General features: G+C 45.8%; 1 protein-coding gene across 3 annotated transcripts in view; it reads left to right on the plus strand.

The window, feature by feature from the left end:
* AATF (apoptosis antagonizing transcription factor) overlaps window positions 1–11,729 on the plus strand; it is a 108,522-nt gene extending 96,793 nt beyond the window's left edge. For 2 of the 3 annotated variants that reach the window (XM_019636783.1, XM_019636785.1), the window contains one exon: window positions 11,385–11,729. In XM_019636783.1, coding sequence (XP_019492328.1) covers window positions 11,385–11,448 — 64 coding nt within the window. In that variant the 3' untranslated portion in view covers window positions 11,449–11,729. Of the gene's footprint in view, window positions 1–9,197; window positions 9,416–11,384 lie in introns of all 3 variants that reach the window. The other variant, XR_002123281.1, reaches the window with a different exon arrangement.
* The last annotated feature ends 5,855 nt before the right edge of the window (window positions 11,730–17,584 follow it).

The raw sequence follows: 17,584 nt of genomic DNA on the forward strand, positions 1-17,584 counted from the left end.
ACCCATGGCAGCCCAGCTCCAGGTTGAGCTGTTGTTCAGCATCTTAGCTGTGGAGGGCAGCGTCACCGGCCCTCATATGTGGGATCCGAACCGGGGCCCTCTGGCATCCCAAGCGAGTTCTTAACCATCGCGCCACTCGGCCGGCCCAGAATGAAATGTTTTTAATTGTTTGTTTCTGAGAAGGACTGCTGTCAATTCATCTGTACAGATAAATATTTCAATAAACAAAATTTATGTTTTCACGTGTTTATATTATGTCATTGTCCCTTTTGCCTGTAACACATACATACCCATTTTTTGTACAAACCTAAAAAACGTTGGCCGTAGGTCTACTGGTGAAATGTCTTTATAGGCCTTCAGCTTATAAGTCTCTTTACAATTCATTGGTAAGATTATTTTTGCAAACAGATGGATGAACAATGCTTTCTTAAAGCCACTTTTACTGAAATCTCTCCAAATCATCTAGCTCCTGTAACATACTTTCCTCTTCTCCCCCAGCACTTTGTCTATGCCCCTGTTACATGTAATGTTCACCATCGTGTCGTATCCTAGTTATCTGTGGGTTATGCCTTCCTGCTAGAACATTGCACTGCCTGAGGGCTAGCTCCATATTTTGTCCTTCTTACTCATGGCCATCTTGGAAAAGCCCCAGAAATGAGGAGTCCAGATGTGGGACTTCACATTCCAACCCTTTACCTAGAGACTTTTGGAGGTCATTTTTACTTAGGATGAACACTGGGAAAAGATCTTTCAAAAACGCTCTTGTATTTCCATCACTTCTAAGAGAGTTCACCATAAACTTTATATTACACCGTAGGTTTTCTCCTGCTCGTCTTGGCTATGATATCTATACTGGGTTTGGTTTCCGGCAGGCCTCCTACAAATTATTGGTTACTTTAGGAACATGGAGAATACAGACAGGGCCCTGTGATGACCAATTACAAGTTTAGGTCATTTTTTTGGACTGTTATCAGGATTTGTTTGGTTTGAGAAGAAAACAGTCCTGGAATGGATTCTGTATGTGCATTATTAATAAGGCATAATAGTCCCTGGGTACCTTTTGTTATTTTTAGTGTTGGTATTAAGTGTCAAACCAAAAAATATTTAAATAAAGGCTACTGTTTCATTGTACTTTGATTTCAGGGAGCTAGGAAGCCAGCATTTGTAATGGAGAAGCAATTACTAACTACCCTGGAAATGAGGTCTTGAATGAGCCATAACCACACCTAGTGTTTTATCCATTGTCTTCCTCTGGGAAGCAGAACACTTTATAAACATTAACTCTTTGACTCTCTGGGCACTTCCACTTAAAGGTAAATAAGACCGAAGGAAGGCTCTTTCTTCTCCAATACAGATGAGGAAACATCAGCCCAGAGAGGGAAATTACTTGATCAGAGGCGGGGGAGGTGTTGGTAGCCCAGGTGTTTGGGGTCCCAGCGGTGGACCTGGACAGCATGGAGGCCACTGACCCCAAGGAGATGCCACTCCGCTCTGTGTGGTTCCCCTTCCTGCTTCTCAGGCTGGTGGGGGTTGGGCCTTTTGTCTCGTGTGGAATGTGAAATGCTGCAAAGACGAGCAATTGTTCTTCAATGCTTTGTGCTCCTTTATAAGAAAGAAGAAATCAATACACATTTTCTCCTACACGAGCTTGGCAGCATTCCGCCTCCTTGTCCACCTCTGGATCCTGCAGGGGAGGCACAGCAATGTAGCAAAACAGACTCACCAGCTTTCAGGGGCAGAAATGCGAACTCCTCATTTTGCACTTAGCAGTCAGGCTTTTTAAAGCCAATCACATAACTGGCCGAGGTCATCAAATTGCTGACTTCAGTGACTAGTTGGTGAATTGAGGGGGGAGAGATGGCCCTGTTGCAGACATCCAGAAGCCGAGTCCTGGTCAGTACTCCCCAGGAAAGTTAACCTGGAGGGTCCCTTTTCCCAAATTCCTCTCTGATTTGCAGAGGACAGGAGGAAGTTCTTTGAAGGATGGTGTTAAAAAACCACAAAGTTTGACAGATGAAGGGCACCAGTTTGCATTTTATCAATTAATTTTAAGTATACTGTCTAACTAAGCAAGAGCCCTATCTCAGGGTAGATTTTAATTTTTAGTCAGAAAATGTACTGATACCCGTTAACTTTGTTTATAGCTTCCTGCCATGGAACAGTTAAGCGTTGGATACGAATAAGAAAGAATTTGCTGCCATCATTAACAGAAATGATAGTTGAGGTGACAAAATAGCCTCACGGGGCGGGGAGGGGTGCATTTAGTTTTATTCTGAGTCCAGTGCAGTGTGTAGGTGAGGAGGTGGGAGCTCTGACTGTGGCAGTTGTTCGAGGAGACTGTTAGAGCTGAGAGCATGGATGAGATTCCATGGCAGAGTGTCAAGGGGGGTGGGGGGGAGAACAGAACCTCGGAGAAGATCTGTGCTCCTGGCCAAAAGGAAGATAAAAAAAGACAAAGAGGGTGGAGGAGAACCAGGACAACTCAAGACCATTGCACTTGAGGGGAGAGAGTGTCGGGACAGTTGGCTGGTCAGCAGTTAGAAGCACTTGTCACAAGGGTCCAGTGGTACCTTTACGTCATGCGGGCCCAGCTGAGCCTGTGATGTGGCATTGCAGAATTGCTGCCTTGTATGTGTTTGCTCAGTGCTTGTTGCTTTTATGTTTGGCTTGGTGCTGGGTTTTTAAGTAAAATAAGCCCTCCAACTTATGACCAGAAGTAATAGAATGCCTCGTTGGAACTCTGGGGGTTGACAATAAATACCTTCACTAATTTCTGTGTTTTGACCCCCTAAAAGTAGCAGTTAAACTGGTGCTGAGAGATGCATCAGATGCTGCCCCCCAGGCCTTGGGTCGCTGGGCAGCAGTCTTGATAGGGATACAAATGTAACTCGAGTGTCAGTCTCACCTCCATGCGGTTGGAGGAAGTGATTCACGTCCAAGCAGTGAAGCATCCCCTGGCTTTTAACAGGAGCTGTTAGAGGGGCTGCTGTTTGAACAAGGAGCTTCATCTTCCTGAAGCCAGCAGTCACAAAACCGTAAACACAACACCGGCCAACTCTATTGCCAGGATCGTGGTGGCTTGACGTTAATATTAAACATCTCCAGCAAGGCAGAGAGCTCTGCAGCCCAGCTACGGAATAAAAATAAATAAAAATAAAGAGAAAACCCTGCTAAAAGCAGTGAGATGATTTGTCGTCTTTCCTTTGTGAGGCCATTTATCTTCTCTCGCATCAAATCTGTTATAAAACAGTCAAACTGTGAAAGTGGAAATCATCCCAGGAATATGGAATATTAATGCATAGGAGAGAAGGTGACGTCCCCTTTGTCTAAAGAGTGCTCCTGTCCCCCCCCCTTTTTTTTGCAAGTCCACCAAGGTAAATTATTTTTCTTTAAAAGAATTTGAAAGACTTGAAGCTATTGGTAGGGATGATGGAAGTTTCAAGTATTTTCCTTCCTTTGTTCAAGTGCGTGAATTTGTAACTGATCTGGGAATCAGGAGGGAGCATAAGTGAGGAGAAAACCTTACAAATTGTACCTCTCCTTCCCTTCTCACCTCTCTACCCCTTTCCCCTCTACTTCCTTCCCCCAGCCTTTCATTTCCTTTGTTTAGGGCCTGAACCTGCTTCTTTGAACATTTATAAATCTTCAGTCTGTCTGATCTTTAGGAGACAGGCCAGAGGCCACATGTCACCGTCTGTAATTTAAAGCTGTGGGGCTAAAAGCATTTGCAGAGGTTTGAAGGACCTAGTTCTGACCTGACCAAAAGAGCGAATTGAAACAGACCTTCTAGAGTCTCCTTCAAGCACTGGGGAGGATGGTGATGAGAGCAGACACACTAGGTAATTTATGGGCACAGTTTGCTGGCAGCCACGCTAGTTGCCTGGCTGCTCAGAAGTGCGTCGTGTACTGCCACCTTGTGGCGGATTCGGGCAACTACGGTTTGGCTGTTGAGCTTCTGAAGAGTTCAGCCAGTGTCTGGAGATTTGCCTTATATCCGGATTTAGGTAATTAGTGATAGATGAGGGTGTTCTCCCAGTCACTGTCTGTTACTTTGCTAACTTGATCCTGTTAAGAAATAAGCCCTAAGTAAGAGATGGTGCTTTCTTGCTTTTTCAACTCATGTCTTTGGTTTTTGGTTTGGAATTGGGATGAGATTGCAAGAAAGAAGCCTGTGATCCACTTTTTGTTGCTGAGGGAAGGTGGGAGGAGAGCGAGGGAGAGTTCAGTGCTGACCTTTCAGCTGCATTCAGGAATTTCAAGTTTTCTCATAATTTTTGTTAGTCATTCTGACTAAGCGACACTGTCTTTCTATAAGAGCTACGTTACACCTGTCTCTTCACTTGGACTGCCTTCCTAACAATCCAGCCTTCTTGAGAGACCCAAGTTCCAGTGTGTGTCGTCTGCCTCTGTCCCATTCCTGGGGCGTGCATAAGTTTACCCTCTCCCACACGGCCCCCATGGAGCACAGGGCAAATACTTGCCATTTGTAGCAATATATTTCCCCCTTTAGGTCTTAGAAACATTTCTCAAACACCTTCCTCTCACCTGTAGAGTCCCTCATATAGAGTAGAATGGATTGGATCAGAGGAAGGAGAAGGAACGAAAGATTAAAGTAAGGTGCCATTTTGTCTAGTGTTTTGGGGAGCAGACCACAAAGCAGTTAGATGGTTGGGGTTGGAAGGACCCCTTTGTTTGGTATCATTGGCATGTGCTAAGTGATAATTGGCCAGATGTCTTTTTCAGCTGATGTTTGGAATGCTGGGCATATTGGTAGACAGGTCAGAAGAGAGTGGAAGCTCTGCGAAGCCAGGAGAAGTGTGTTTGAGAACACAGGAGGCAGTAGAGCCCCGCTGTGCCTGCCTTGGGCTAACTAGGCTGCATCAGACACGTCGGGATTGGCTCAGGGTGTGTGGGCCTTGCCGTCCATTCTTGAGCAAACTGGAGGGCTCAGAGGAGTTCAGTCAGGATGGCAGGAGAACTCCAGCTTTGTCATAGCATGAATGGAGAGAACTGTTTCTTTTCACCTAGAAAAGAGCAGATTTAGTTAAGGGAAGACATCAGATGGTTGAAGTGCTGCCACAAGGAAGAGCAGCCGGCTTGTTCCTCTCCTGGCCTGTGAGGATAAGGGCCCGTGGACGGGGGTCACAGCAGGGCAAAGTTGGGGCCAGCATAAGGAAGAATGTTCACGTGTCCCTGAGAACTGAGCGGGTTGTCTTAGACGATTTCCTGGATATATTCACTTGCCCACCTCAGCTTCTGCTGTGTCATTGTAAGTCCTAGGTAAGAGAAGTAAGCACGCATCACATCTCCGTAAGCCTCCACAAAACTCTAACAAAGTTCAAATGGGCAGTCAAACACTCTTCATGAATTTATTACACCTTTGTGTTATACTCGGAGGCCCGAGACCATACCCTTGTAATGCATCTTTATAAGCTTCCACAGCACTAACATGCAAATGTTTTCAAAACACAAACACATGAAAAAAAGGCACACATCAGTAACATCACCAGTAATTTTCAAAAGCTCACCTGCCATCAGCGACCAAGCTAGTCAGTGGGAGTTTTGTTCTGTCTATGTCTATACTGCCTCATAAAGGATTCGGATTTGATCAAGATTCTTTTAGACGTGAGCATTGTTGGAATGGAACCCATAGTCTCACATTTCCTTTGTGTGTTTCATTGTCCTTTGATTTTTGAATGTATATCTAAGGGATTAAATTAAGCAGAAGCAAATGCTGCATCACTTTTGTGTGCAGCACTAGGGGTCCTCGGGTGTGCAGAAAGGAAGAGGATTAGAAAGAAGGAACGGCCAGGATGTATTCTGGGATGTGCCTTGTATATTTAGGGAGACACCCTCCTCCCCCATTGAAGTAACAAATGAACAATTTCAAATTAATCAAGGGCAAATTATGTGTATAATTTTAATCAGGAAAGTAGTGATACTGTCTCCGCTGGCGCATTCCGAAGACTGCTCAGAACTCCTGCATGTAGTAGGAATATGACTTGCTTGGGGAATATGACGTACTTGTAGAGGCTGCACAGGTTTCTTTAAGGAGCATGCTACTTTCTCTCGGTGTCCGCCTGCCTTTGGCCACAGGGACAGGTGGGTGTAGCTAAGGGATGTCTTAGAGGCCTAGGGGTTTCCGGGCCAGAGGAGAGGGAGTGTCGTTTTGTGGAGTACCGCCACCAAGGTTCTTTCCGTGTCCCGGGTGCTGCAGGCTACTGACCTAGCAAATCAAAAGCCCCACACATGTCATCTGCAGGTTCAGCATGCTGCTTTGTACTATTTGCGTGAAAGACACCAGTCTGGGTTGCATTCGGTGAGGAGTGCAAACGTGAAGCTGAAGGGAATGCATTGGGGTGCACACATCTGGGGGCTGCATTATTGTACACATGCACCCCCATTTCATTTAGGACTGTTTAAAGCCATACCTGCCACTGAAGCGACGGCATTGCACAGCCAGCTAGACTGTGCGTACTTTAAGTCTCTTCCAAAGAATCACATAATAAGTCGAATACACACACACACACACACACACACACACACAGCCTTTATGGAAAATGGCTGCTAATCCATGATCATTTTTTTTCCCCCAGAAACAGGTTTTATGATAATATAGTAAAAATATTAAATTAGAAAATGCCTCGCTAAGGGTGATAAAAACTTACTACACTAGAGATAGGTAATTATCCCCTCTACAGCCTAAATGACAGTTTAAAAGAAATAAAAATGTTAGTGCTCATTACTTGCTTTTGTAGGTTGCAATAAAGGGTAAGTTAAATTTTAATTCAAGGAAGAGCCCCTGCTATCGACCTTCTACCTTAGGTCCAAGTCCTGTTAATTACTCTGTAGGTTTTTCTCCTGCATGATACCAACATTAATACATTTTCTACCATGGACATTCCCACTGGCCATTGAGGCCAAGAGTGTGGGGGGAGGGGTAACAAAAGGGGGAAGGTATTTCAGCTCAGTGATTCAAATCTTGATTCTTCATGTGATGGGGAGCAGGAATTATGTATTTTTTAAAAAAACAAAACCCAAGTTCATTATGCATAGCCTTAAGGGGACCTCAAGCATTAAACTCTACACTTACCCCGGAGAATCAGATGGAGACAAGGTTAACCTGAAGGATTGATAGTTTAGCTTCTCTGCATGGTTAAATCCCAGTGAGGAAAGAGGCTGCAGGGGAAAATAGTCCGCTCAGCAGAAGGCAGTCTGACCCTCTGTCCCCTGGTGGCTTTTTGGTACCTAGTTTTATTTTTGGTTTTATTTTCCTTGGGATGGGGCAAAGGATATGGACGTATCCTGTTTCTCTTCAAGATGCCTTTACCTTTCTCTACATACTGGCACCAGATCTAGCACCTGTCTGGGTTTGGGACAAAGCTCAGTGCACCCTACATCTCAGTCTTCATCCTGGGGTGTGCAAGTAGGCACAGAGTTTTCAGGAATCCAGGCGCATGCTCCTTCCTGAAGTGGATCTGTCTGTCAGGTTGCCTGGGCTGGAGCTGCAATTCTTTTTACCTTGCGGGTCACAGCTGTCCTCCACCCACCTGACACAAAGCTCACTTGAACGCCTCCTTGCTCTGACCTGGGACACTGCTGTGGAGTGGGGAAAAGCTACAGGCTCCACACAGAAGGACGGGTCAGAATCTCGGTGCACTGATTGAGGACAGTGGTGACTAGAGGGCTGGTAACGAGTCCCTGCTGGTCCCTTGGTTCCCAGGCCTTTATTTTCAACAAAATTGCAGGAGAACCTAATTGAGTTGTCAGCTGGTAGATCATTAGAACTAATTTTTGGTGGTAGGTTACTATGTGATTTTTTTTTTTGGCATGTAATTCAGAAAGAATTAAAAGAATTAAGTGACACTGCTGTAACAACTCTCTCATTCCCATCTACTAGTTTATGTGAGTCTCTCAGCACTTGTGTCTACAGAAACCAAAAACAGGAAGAGAATCAGTGCTGACCCCTCTTTCATTCCAGCAATAGATAATATTCATCCACAAACACAGGAATGAATGAGGGGGAAAGCCTCATCCATATCGTCTAGAGATGCATTTCCAGTAATGTTTGACGTATCTCTGTAGATTGAATTTTTATCAAAATTATAATGTTTTATTATATTGTTATTGTAGATATGATTGTGTCCTAATAATTGTAATGATAACACAGTCCAGAAGTAATTTTTAAAAATTACTTAGAGCTTTATTGTCTCAAGAAATTAAAATATTTTACTTCAACTTTTAAATTTCAAAAAGTGTTTCAATTTACATACTTAGTTTTGTGGCCAACAAGTATGATAGGGTGATCAATAAAAGACTTTCAAGCATAAAACAATTATATTAGGACAAAAATCTCTAGGGGAAAGTCAAATGAAAATACATGTTTAAAAAGAAAAAGATGCTGTAAAATTTCCAAGTTAAAGAGTTTGTTTATGTGTTATTTAAATGAGTGATGATGGGCATCAAATCAATATGGCATATAGATTCCGTTGGGTGTATTACAAAAGGGATGTAAGAGTTTTATTTTAAAAGTTAGTATTCACAACATTCTGGTAATTATATCCTTTGTGACTTTTGAATTTATAGAGAAAAATTGTATATCTCAACTTAAAAATATGTGAGGGGGCCGCGTGGTTTTGTATAGTTCTGTCAGGGGAGTGTTCAGAGGAGTTCAAGGCCCTGGACCCCAGACTCCACCCTCAGTGGCCTTGGTTTTGCCCAGCTCTGCCCCTGGTGGGTGGTCAGTGGGTGGGAGGTCCAGCCAGCACAGAGTCCCTGCAGGGAACAAGAAGTGCTGGAACCCTGCTGAGCAGTCGGAGTCTAGGGGCCTTCATCCTGGCAGTGATCGTGGACTCGAGGCGGGTCTGTTTCGTCCATGTTTAGAGTCGGGGCTGGGCTGAGGGAACTGGAGAGGGGAGGAAGAGAAGAAGGGGGCAGGAAAATCGGTTAGGAGGCTGTCACCATATATCTTGGCAAGAGGTGGTGAGATCTGAAATACTGGGGTCCTGGAGGAGCTGGGGAGCTTGAGGTGCTTTGAAGGCACAGTCCCTGACTGGTGGTAGCGGGCGACGAAGGCATAGAGCTGGAATTACTCGGGGATTTGTAGATTGGAATAATCCCTTACTCATATTCTCTCTCTCTCTCTCTCTCTCTGTCTCTCTCTCTGTCTCTGTCTCTCTCTGTAAAAATATTTTAAGAACCCAGACCACTCAGCTTTCCAAGTTCCTTTGCCATGAACAGCCGCATATGTTTGTCAGCTTTGCCCACCTGAGTGTGAAATGATGTTCTATCAAAACATGGGTTTCAGCATTTCACTCTCTGCTCCTGACATGTGAACCCCGCTGCGGACAGTAACTGCTGCCTTGGCCCAGGCGTCTCTGCTGTTTCGGCGCCGAGTGGAAGCACTTGCTCAGTGGTAATGATGGGGTCTGATGCAAGCAGGCGAGGCGAGGCCGGACGGGGTATGATTGCGAAGGCTAAATAGCGTGTGCCTCTGCATTTCCTTCATCGGATGCTGGGTCTTAAAGTCATACCATCCTTTTTTGTCATGGCCACTCTCCCCGTAATGCCATTTAATTTTTTTGTTGAAATGGCTGGAGGTACTTGTACTTCCTGGCAGATAGGCAGGCCATAGCGTGATCAAGTGAGGCCTGGGCGGTTGCTGCCATTGCTTATGCGATGGAGCTGCTGATTGGGAGGCCCCTGGAAGGGAGGCTGCCTGCCTCTCTCTGCATTTGGTATGAAGCTGCTTTCCACCTTTGTGCACTGGCTCTGGCTGCCTGGGGGCTGGCGGAGGGTGAGTCAGGCCCTGGAAAGTAGAGGAGGAACAAAAGAGATGGTGGAGCCCAGGGGGAACTCGCCTTCTTTGTCTGGAGGCTCAGGGGCTAGTTGGTGGTACAGGGTCCAGGCGCCAGCACATTCTTGCGGTGGAATTCCTGTGATGATACTGGAGACCCACTGCTTCCTGGCCTGCACTTTCCCTGTCTGCCCTGTGGTCCCCAGAACGATATGGTTAGTTTACATTCTTGGCTTCTGCAGTTTCTTCTTTAAGATTTTCCCTTTTTAAAAAGTTTTAATATGCGATTCCTGTTGCCGGAGTTTCTAATTACAGTACCTCTGTTTCTACCCTCACCTTTAACGGGGAGACTTCAATAACAGGCTGTTAAGTTTTTATGTTCAAGTCTTGCTGAACCACAATTGCTGTTTGAAGGGTGGGGTTTTGTTGTTGTTGTTGTTGTTGTTTTATTTTGAAAGTCAGCTTTGCTGGTGATGACGCTCAGATAATGAGAGCACTTTTAAAAGCCTGTTTTCTTAACAAGAACGGCAGGCTATATTTAATGGTTCGATCTTGAACCTATAAAACAGAGCAGGCACAGCTTCCTTTTGGGGTCGTTTACTCACTGCCCATGGCCCTGGCCTGGCCTGCGCATCCTCCTTCCCCGAGGGTTAGTGGCTGACCTCCGTGCACATGCTGCGCGGATCACCCGCCCCGCTGGCCGAGTGTCCTCCCCGGCCCGCTCCCTAGTGGGTTTGACCTGCCTGGACCCTTGTGGATCCTCATCTCTCTGCTAGAGAATCTGCTCTCTCGCCACAGGGCAATGTTTTCTGGAGCTTCTGTCACAGTGGTAGGAGGGATTCCCACCCCCAGCCCTCTTGTTTAGATTTTCCAAGCCTTGACGGGTGACGGACTGGCCAGGTAGTTGTGTGTATGTGGCATTTGATAGCAGAAACAGGTTAGAAGTTTGTTTACTTTGTTTTCAAGGACCCAAGAGCCTAGCATGTTATGTTTTTCCTTTTAACATCAAACCCCAACTTTAGAAATAATAAATTAGCCCACCAAATTATCTATTAGATAGAGAATAGAGAAAAGGGGCCAGGGGAGTGGGGAAGAACCTTGGTTCTGCTACTGAGTAGCTGCACGTGTGGTAGTAATTGGAATCTTGTTGCTGGGTCATTTTCATTGTTTTTCAAGTACTGCCAAGTCCAAGAAAATGTATGAAAACTAAATTATATCCCCCTACATCCCATGTCTGATTGAATCCTCCTCATCGTGTGGCAGTCGCATACATCCTATTAAAATATTCAATCTTGTTTTCTTCCTTGAAGAGCCTGTCTGTAAAGGGCAAACTTACAGAAAACTCATTCCCTCCAGACAGGGTATCCAGCCACACTGGGCTATTTACATATTTTACTATTTGATTGGCTTCTCCCAGGTTTCTTCTTTTCTTTGTATTTGTGAATAAGAGCTGTGGGATGCATTTTTAATTACACAGCCATGTTTTCAACTGAACAGACAGATTGGGGTATTTCCCAGCTTCTTAATTCTTTTTTAACCTTGAGAAGTTAACCAGTGTGTTAACCAATTTGTTTTGTTTGTCTTATAGGACAGAGTTGTATCGATCTCTTTTTGGCCAGCTCAACCCTCCTGATGAAGGCCACGGGGATTGACAGCGCCCATCTCTCTTGCTGCGGGCCCGGCGGCAGGGCCTGGGCACCCCCGGCAGCACCTTGGCAGGTCGGCTGCTCATCCAGCCCCAGACGGAGGAACCCAGGGGCCTGTGGGGTTGAGTGAGTTCGGAGACCCCTGGGAAGGTGTGCTGTTCAGAACACATGCCGAACAAGTCCCAGGAAGCCTGGGATCAAGTGCCTGCGTCTCCAGGGCTTCGGTGTGCGAAGGGCCCCTCCCCCACGTCCTTTCACCACCACAAATAAAGAGTATTGTCACTGCACTGCCGTGTGTGATTTCTTAAGCAGCACGGAGTGAAGTCTGATTTAGGGCTCTAGCAGGGTGGCAGGTTTGTTGTGACAGTTTTCATTTTCTTCCTAGCCAAACGGCCTCCTCTTCCAACATAAAACTTCACAGAAAGAATCATTCTGTGGCGGGTGCTGCTTTCTGGGTGGGCGATGTTTAGAGAGGAGCAGGGAATCCCCCAAATCGTATACGCTGTGCCCAGGAGGCATGTGCCTATTTGTTGCTGAATACAGATCTCTGGTTTCTTTTTTGTTCCCTCTTTTCACCCATAAAGATTCTCCCAGAGTCCTTTTCCATTCTCACCATTCCTAAATCACTTTATTGAGATTAGCTTTGGTGTAAATCTAGCAGGAGGAAATGATTCACTTGTTTTTCATCCAAAGGTCAAAAGCTGGAAATTAAATCCCCATAAGGGGGATTTATTGGCCTGCTGTGGTCAATATGCAATGAAGATTATCTTGCATAAGTAATGTGTGTGGACCAGAGGACGGGATTGACCATCTCCTGGGTACTTTGCCCAAATCTTTACTCAAAGCTACCGAATTAGAGAAGAAATTTTGCATCCAGGCAACTGAGTTCAGTTGTAGTTAATAACTAGCCATTGTTTTTAAAGTCAGATTTTGATACTGTTGTAAAATGTCAAAACCAAGTGAAAGATTTCTGTGCCCAGGAATGCCACGTATCATTGACTTGGTATCTGGGGGCCGCTGCCGATCGCCTAAAGGCTGGGCTCCAAATGAAGTGAGTCCTGAATGTAATCTGCTTCACAGTTTAGTACGAGCATCAGTGTGTCTGCTGAGCTCAGGATGGGGCAAATGCGGGGAGGAAGGTTTTTCCATCGCACATTAATTGGACCTTGGAACGTGCTGATTTGTTTTTCTTGTCTCCGGTAGTTACCTCTTGGGCTTGACTGTCAAGGAAATGTTTAATTTTCAGTGTGTCTCCAGTTACCCAAAAGATCAATCAACAGAAATAGGAGCGTTCCCCTGCACTCACTCCCTTCAAAATGATCACTGTTTAAAATATAGAACATCCAGTCCTATCCATCTAGCCTGAGGAGTCCACATATTGCACGTTAGAACAGCAAGTGAGTAACCTCTTCACATCACACTTCCGGTAAGCTTCATGCTAACCCATGCTGCCTTAAGAGAGAGAACCTTTGTCATCGTCACTCTTTATCTGATGAAGAAAAGGACTTAAACAGGTACTTGAAAATATTTGTAGTTTAACCTGTTTAATTAAAATGAATTAAAATCAGGAGAGATGAGAAAGAGTGGACAGAATTTCCAGTAAAGGGCGGCTTGCAGTTTAAAATTCAGAAGACCGCCCTCCTTCCAGCCAAGAATAAATTGGAAACTATTTTAATTGACACGGATACTGCAATTCAACTGTTACTCGAAAGACAGATTAGTTGATTGATTTGCATTTTAATAAAACTAATACTTTACATGTTGGTAGCTAATGCTGATTTTAAATGAGTTGAGGACTGTTATCTAGAGTTTCCATCCAGAGCCCTTTTTCAGTGTTGACTGAAGCATCCCTCCCTTTTGTGTGGAGTTTGCTTATTTTCTTTTTGCCCAGCTGACTACTTAACGCATGACACTCATAAACCACAGACCTTGAAGACCTCATCAGCACAGCGAGGCAGTGAACTTGTCACAACGCCCACCCAGCCCAGGTTCACACCAGAGAAGTAGAAGGAACAGATGAAAGTGAGACTCGGCTGCAATCCCACCACCCCGAAATACCCACTTCTGGTTATTAACATGTCGTACTCACACCCCTTCTCTGTGCAGATGCCATCATACCCAGTAGCCCCATCTCTCCCTGGCAGAGGGGCAAGGGAGCAGTGCGGGTGGAAGACTTGGTTTTTATTTCTAGGCTGTTTGAGATTGTTTACTTACCCTTTTAAAAACAATAAAAATAAAATACCATGTAGCCATGCCTGCCACCTTCCCCTCCACCAGTTGAGAACCAGTAGTACATAGTATAATTCTGCATTTTCATATTAGTAGTACAGTAAAAGATCATTTTTATGTTTTTGCAGATACCATGTAAGTATTTTAATTGCTAACTAATAATTCCATTTGGGGCATGGCTCTTCATTACTTAACCAAATTCCCTGTCACTTGAACATTCAAATTATTTGCTATTATGAATAATGTTACAGGAAAATATTTGGACATAAAGCTTGTTTATTGCCTTTTGAAATTATTGTTTTCCTTGCCATATATTTTTAGGAGTAAAGTGAACCAAGTGAAAGAGTCCAAATATTTTGAAGGCTCTTGGTACGCGTGACAGAGGCTTGTTTTAGGGCCCTTGCTCACTTCTGACTTGCCTGAGGCTGGGCCATCTGCAACAAAGGGTTTTGAGAGGCAGAGTGGAGACTGGCCCTGGAATCTGGGTCTGGGGGTTATTTCTTGCTCCCCAGGGAACCCTTCAAATCAGCATCCTCCTCTGGGAGAATGAAAGAGCCGGCAATGTGCTTTGAGATGCTCCCATGAAAGATGGTAGATAAATAGAAAGTGACACCATCATCTCCCTCCCTGGCCCCCATATCTTTTTCTGCTGCTAGATCGCATCTAGTTTGCTCTCCACTCGCCCCTCTGGTGTTCATGCCCTTGCTGCTGCTTGCTCTCAGTGCCTTCATCCTCGGGATCTCTCAGGTGGCTTTTCCTTGCCTTGTGTGGGGTTGCATTCCTCCCAGCTGCTCTATACTGTTTTTGGTGTGTAGCCCCTTTCTCCGGGGTCACATCCAAGATAGCTTAGTGAGCATCATTTGGAAACCCTGAGAGCCAACAACGCAGGGAAAGGCAGCCCCAGTCCATTCAGCAGCAGACTCTGCATCTCCAGTTTGGAAAGAAAAAGAGTTTCTTTCTAGAGGTTGATTTTCCTAGGTTCTATGTGCATTGCTAAGACCTCTCCAAGATGACTGCCTCTTTACCTCTTACCATTCATCTAAAATAAGCTGAATTTGAGGCTCAGAATGAATCAAATGTGACATTCATCATAAACCTTGGTGCCATTCCCCAGGACGTAGCAGTCACTCTGTAAATGGAATGTGTTGATGCCAAGATCCGTGTCTTCCTGGGCCAGACTCACAAACGAGGTAGCCATATGTCTCAGCAAAAAAGCAAATACAGACAGCACAGGTAGAGGATGTCCCGGATAGACCAGCCTGAGGCTTTGGGTACAGAAGTGTGTTTTATGCCAGGGTAGCTGGCTGGCCCTCTGGTGACACCCTGAGAGTGCCCTCCTGTGCACTTGTATTTAATGAAGGCAAATACAAGCAGTGAGCCTTGTTTTCTGCATCTGAGTTTGTGTTTTTACTTTTAAGATGTATGTATGTAGTTGTGTATTGGGGGCAGTTGTGCTAGGAATTAAATTGAGCTTGCTTTAGTCTTTTTTTTTTTTTTAAAGCTTATCTACCTCATTTTCTTTCCATCTTTTAAAACTTTCTCTTTCTTCATAACATTTCAAAAATAATTGCCTGTAATTTGGTAAGTTCATTAACTAATTCTCTCTGAAGTCCAGGGAATCCATATTGCCCTGCTGGTTTGTGTGTATTCAATTTGGCCCACGGCTCTATTGATGAAGTCCTCATTACCGCCCCTTGCCTGTGGAGGAGAGAGATGGTGTAAGTGCACAGTGTGCATGCCTTACCTAACTTTTGTTTTCGTGTTTCTCGTTTATAGATTTCCTTTACCGTGCCTTTCTTTCCCATCGTGTGGGGTCTTGCCAATAGGGTCATTGCCTCGACTGCATTTATATTCCTGAGACGTTTGCTTGGCTTATTTCCCCTCGTTCAGGGTTCTCAGTTCATTTGTTGAGGTCAAGGACACTGAATTCTCAGGAAAGAAAACTTAAAAGAATGTTAAAAAAAAACCAACAACCACCAAAAAAACAATCCCACATCACTGATAGGGTAGAGAAAGAATCTCAGGTCCCCAATAGGCACTGAGATGGTGACACATAAAGATTCCTGCCCACCCTTATCCCACCCCGTCTTCCTCTTTATGGCTGGGCTGGAAATGTGCTCTGGGCGTGCAGGTTCCCTGTCACAGGGGGCTGGCTGCATCCTCTTCTCTGGTCCTCCCTTCCCCCAACGTACGTAGGTGCTGTATTTATTTAGGGGTGTCTTACCCGGTTCTAATGGAGACTTGGAGGCACATAGCTAGTCCTGGATTGAACTTATGTGATGTTTGGAATAAAGGACACATAGGTGAAAGGTGGAGTAGTGGAAAGACTCCGGGACTAAAAATCAAACCTGCTAGGGTGTGACCTTGAGGATGGCTTTTGGACCTCTGGCTGCAGGAGTCCTCACAGTAATATGAGGGTCAGCTGAACTGGCTTCTGGGACCTTCCTGATCTAAAGCAGCTGCTTCTAAGTCAAGAGTGGTAGAATTGGGGTAGCACAGGTGAAAGAAGGTTTTCCACATCCATTCATTCATGGATTTATTGCCCTCCTGCTGTGTGCCAGGCACTGCTGGGAGCTTAGCAAAGGGCTGTATTGGGCAGGCAACACAGGTGGGTCTCTGCTCTCTATTGTAGAGTTCTGCACACTCTAGCTCGGGTCTGATCAAACCTGTTACATCCACTAGAGTTGCCTGTATGAAACCTGGCTGGTCTTCCTAAAAGCCGAGGCTCTGAGCCCTTTTCAGGCTTGGCATCACATTCCCCAGATTCTTGTTTCTCCAAGGTGAGAGAGAGCTCAGCCTGGCAGGAGGGCAGGAACCCTGGTGCTCTGGGGCACTTCCTCCTGGGGCTCTGATGCAGGCCAGGTGCATTAGTATGCAGGTGTGGTTGATAGCCTGCACGAAGCAATTAGCCGGCTGCTCTGTGATTTCCGCCTCTCCACGGTGAGGGCGGCTGGGAGCTGTTCCTTTGCCTCGTGGCCAGTTGCCTTCCTCTCTCTTGTGGGGAGTCCTGGGGCGCCCAGGAGAAGCCTCTTCTAATGCTAGAGTATCCACAGCATCTATACCAGAACCATCCAATAGAACTTGCTGGGATGATGGGACTATAACCCTGTCATTCTGTGCCATCCCATATCTTGTGGCTTTTGAGCATTTGCAATGTTGCCGGTGGCTGCTATATTGGATAGCTCCGGTCTATATGAATATTTCCCAGCCTTTGGCAAGTTATAACTCCAAAATTGAAAATGAGGAAAAGGATCAACAGATGGGGCAGTGAGAGCTCCAGCTGTCCTAGGGCTGAGGGACACAGAGTCTTCACACACCAGGTATGTGTGCAGGCTGGGAGGAGGCCCTGCTGTAGACCTGAGAGGTGGCTGGGAGTGTGACCTGGGGTACCAGGAGGGTGTGAGGAAGCAAGTGGCTTCCTGCTTTGGTGCCCAGAGTGGCAGAGGGGGAGCCAGGATGCTAACCGGCCCCATCTCTCCTCCTGAGGGATTAGGCTGGGCACCGACTCCCTGATGTTATAAAATTATTTTCCAGTTTGACTCCTGCGTCCTTTAAAGTTGTAGCACACTGCACTTGGTTTTAAGAGCTAAATGTAAGGCTCGTACGGCACACATTAAATGTGATAACTCCGAGTTCATATTGTTAGAGGAGATAAGCAGGAAGGAGAAGGTGCTTTTGAATTTACTTATCAGCCGTTCAGCAGGCTCCCGGGCCTGCCTCACCCCCACCTGGGCGCTGTGATGTTCAGGAGGATGTCGGGAAAGGAGGCCTCCCCAGGCCCGGGGCCACCGTTTCATCCGCTGACCTCGCTAGTCAGGCCAGTCCTTTGTTTCCGGCAGGGAGTGCAGGGTCCAGGTGTGCGCGCCTGGGCTGGGGGATATGGGGTGGGAGTGAGGGTGTGTGTGTGGGGGGG

This window comes from Hipposideros armiger, unplaced genomic scaffold, assembly GCF_001890085.2.
Source record: "Hipposideros armiger isolate ML-2016 unplaced genomic scaffold, ASM189008v1 scaffold_29, whole genome shotgun sequence".
NCBI lineage: Eukaryota > Metazoa > Chordata > Mammalia > Chiroptera > Hipposideridae > Hipposideros > Hipposideros armiger.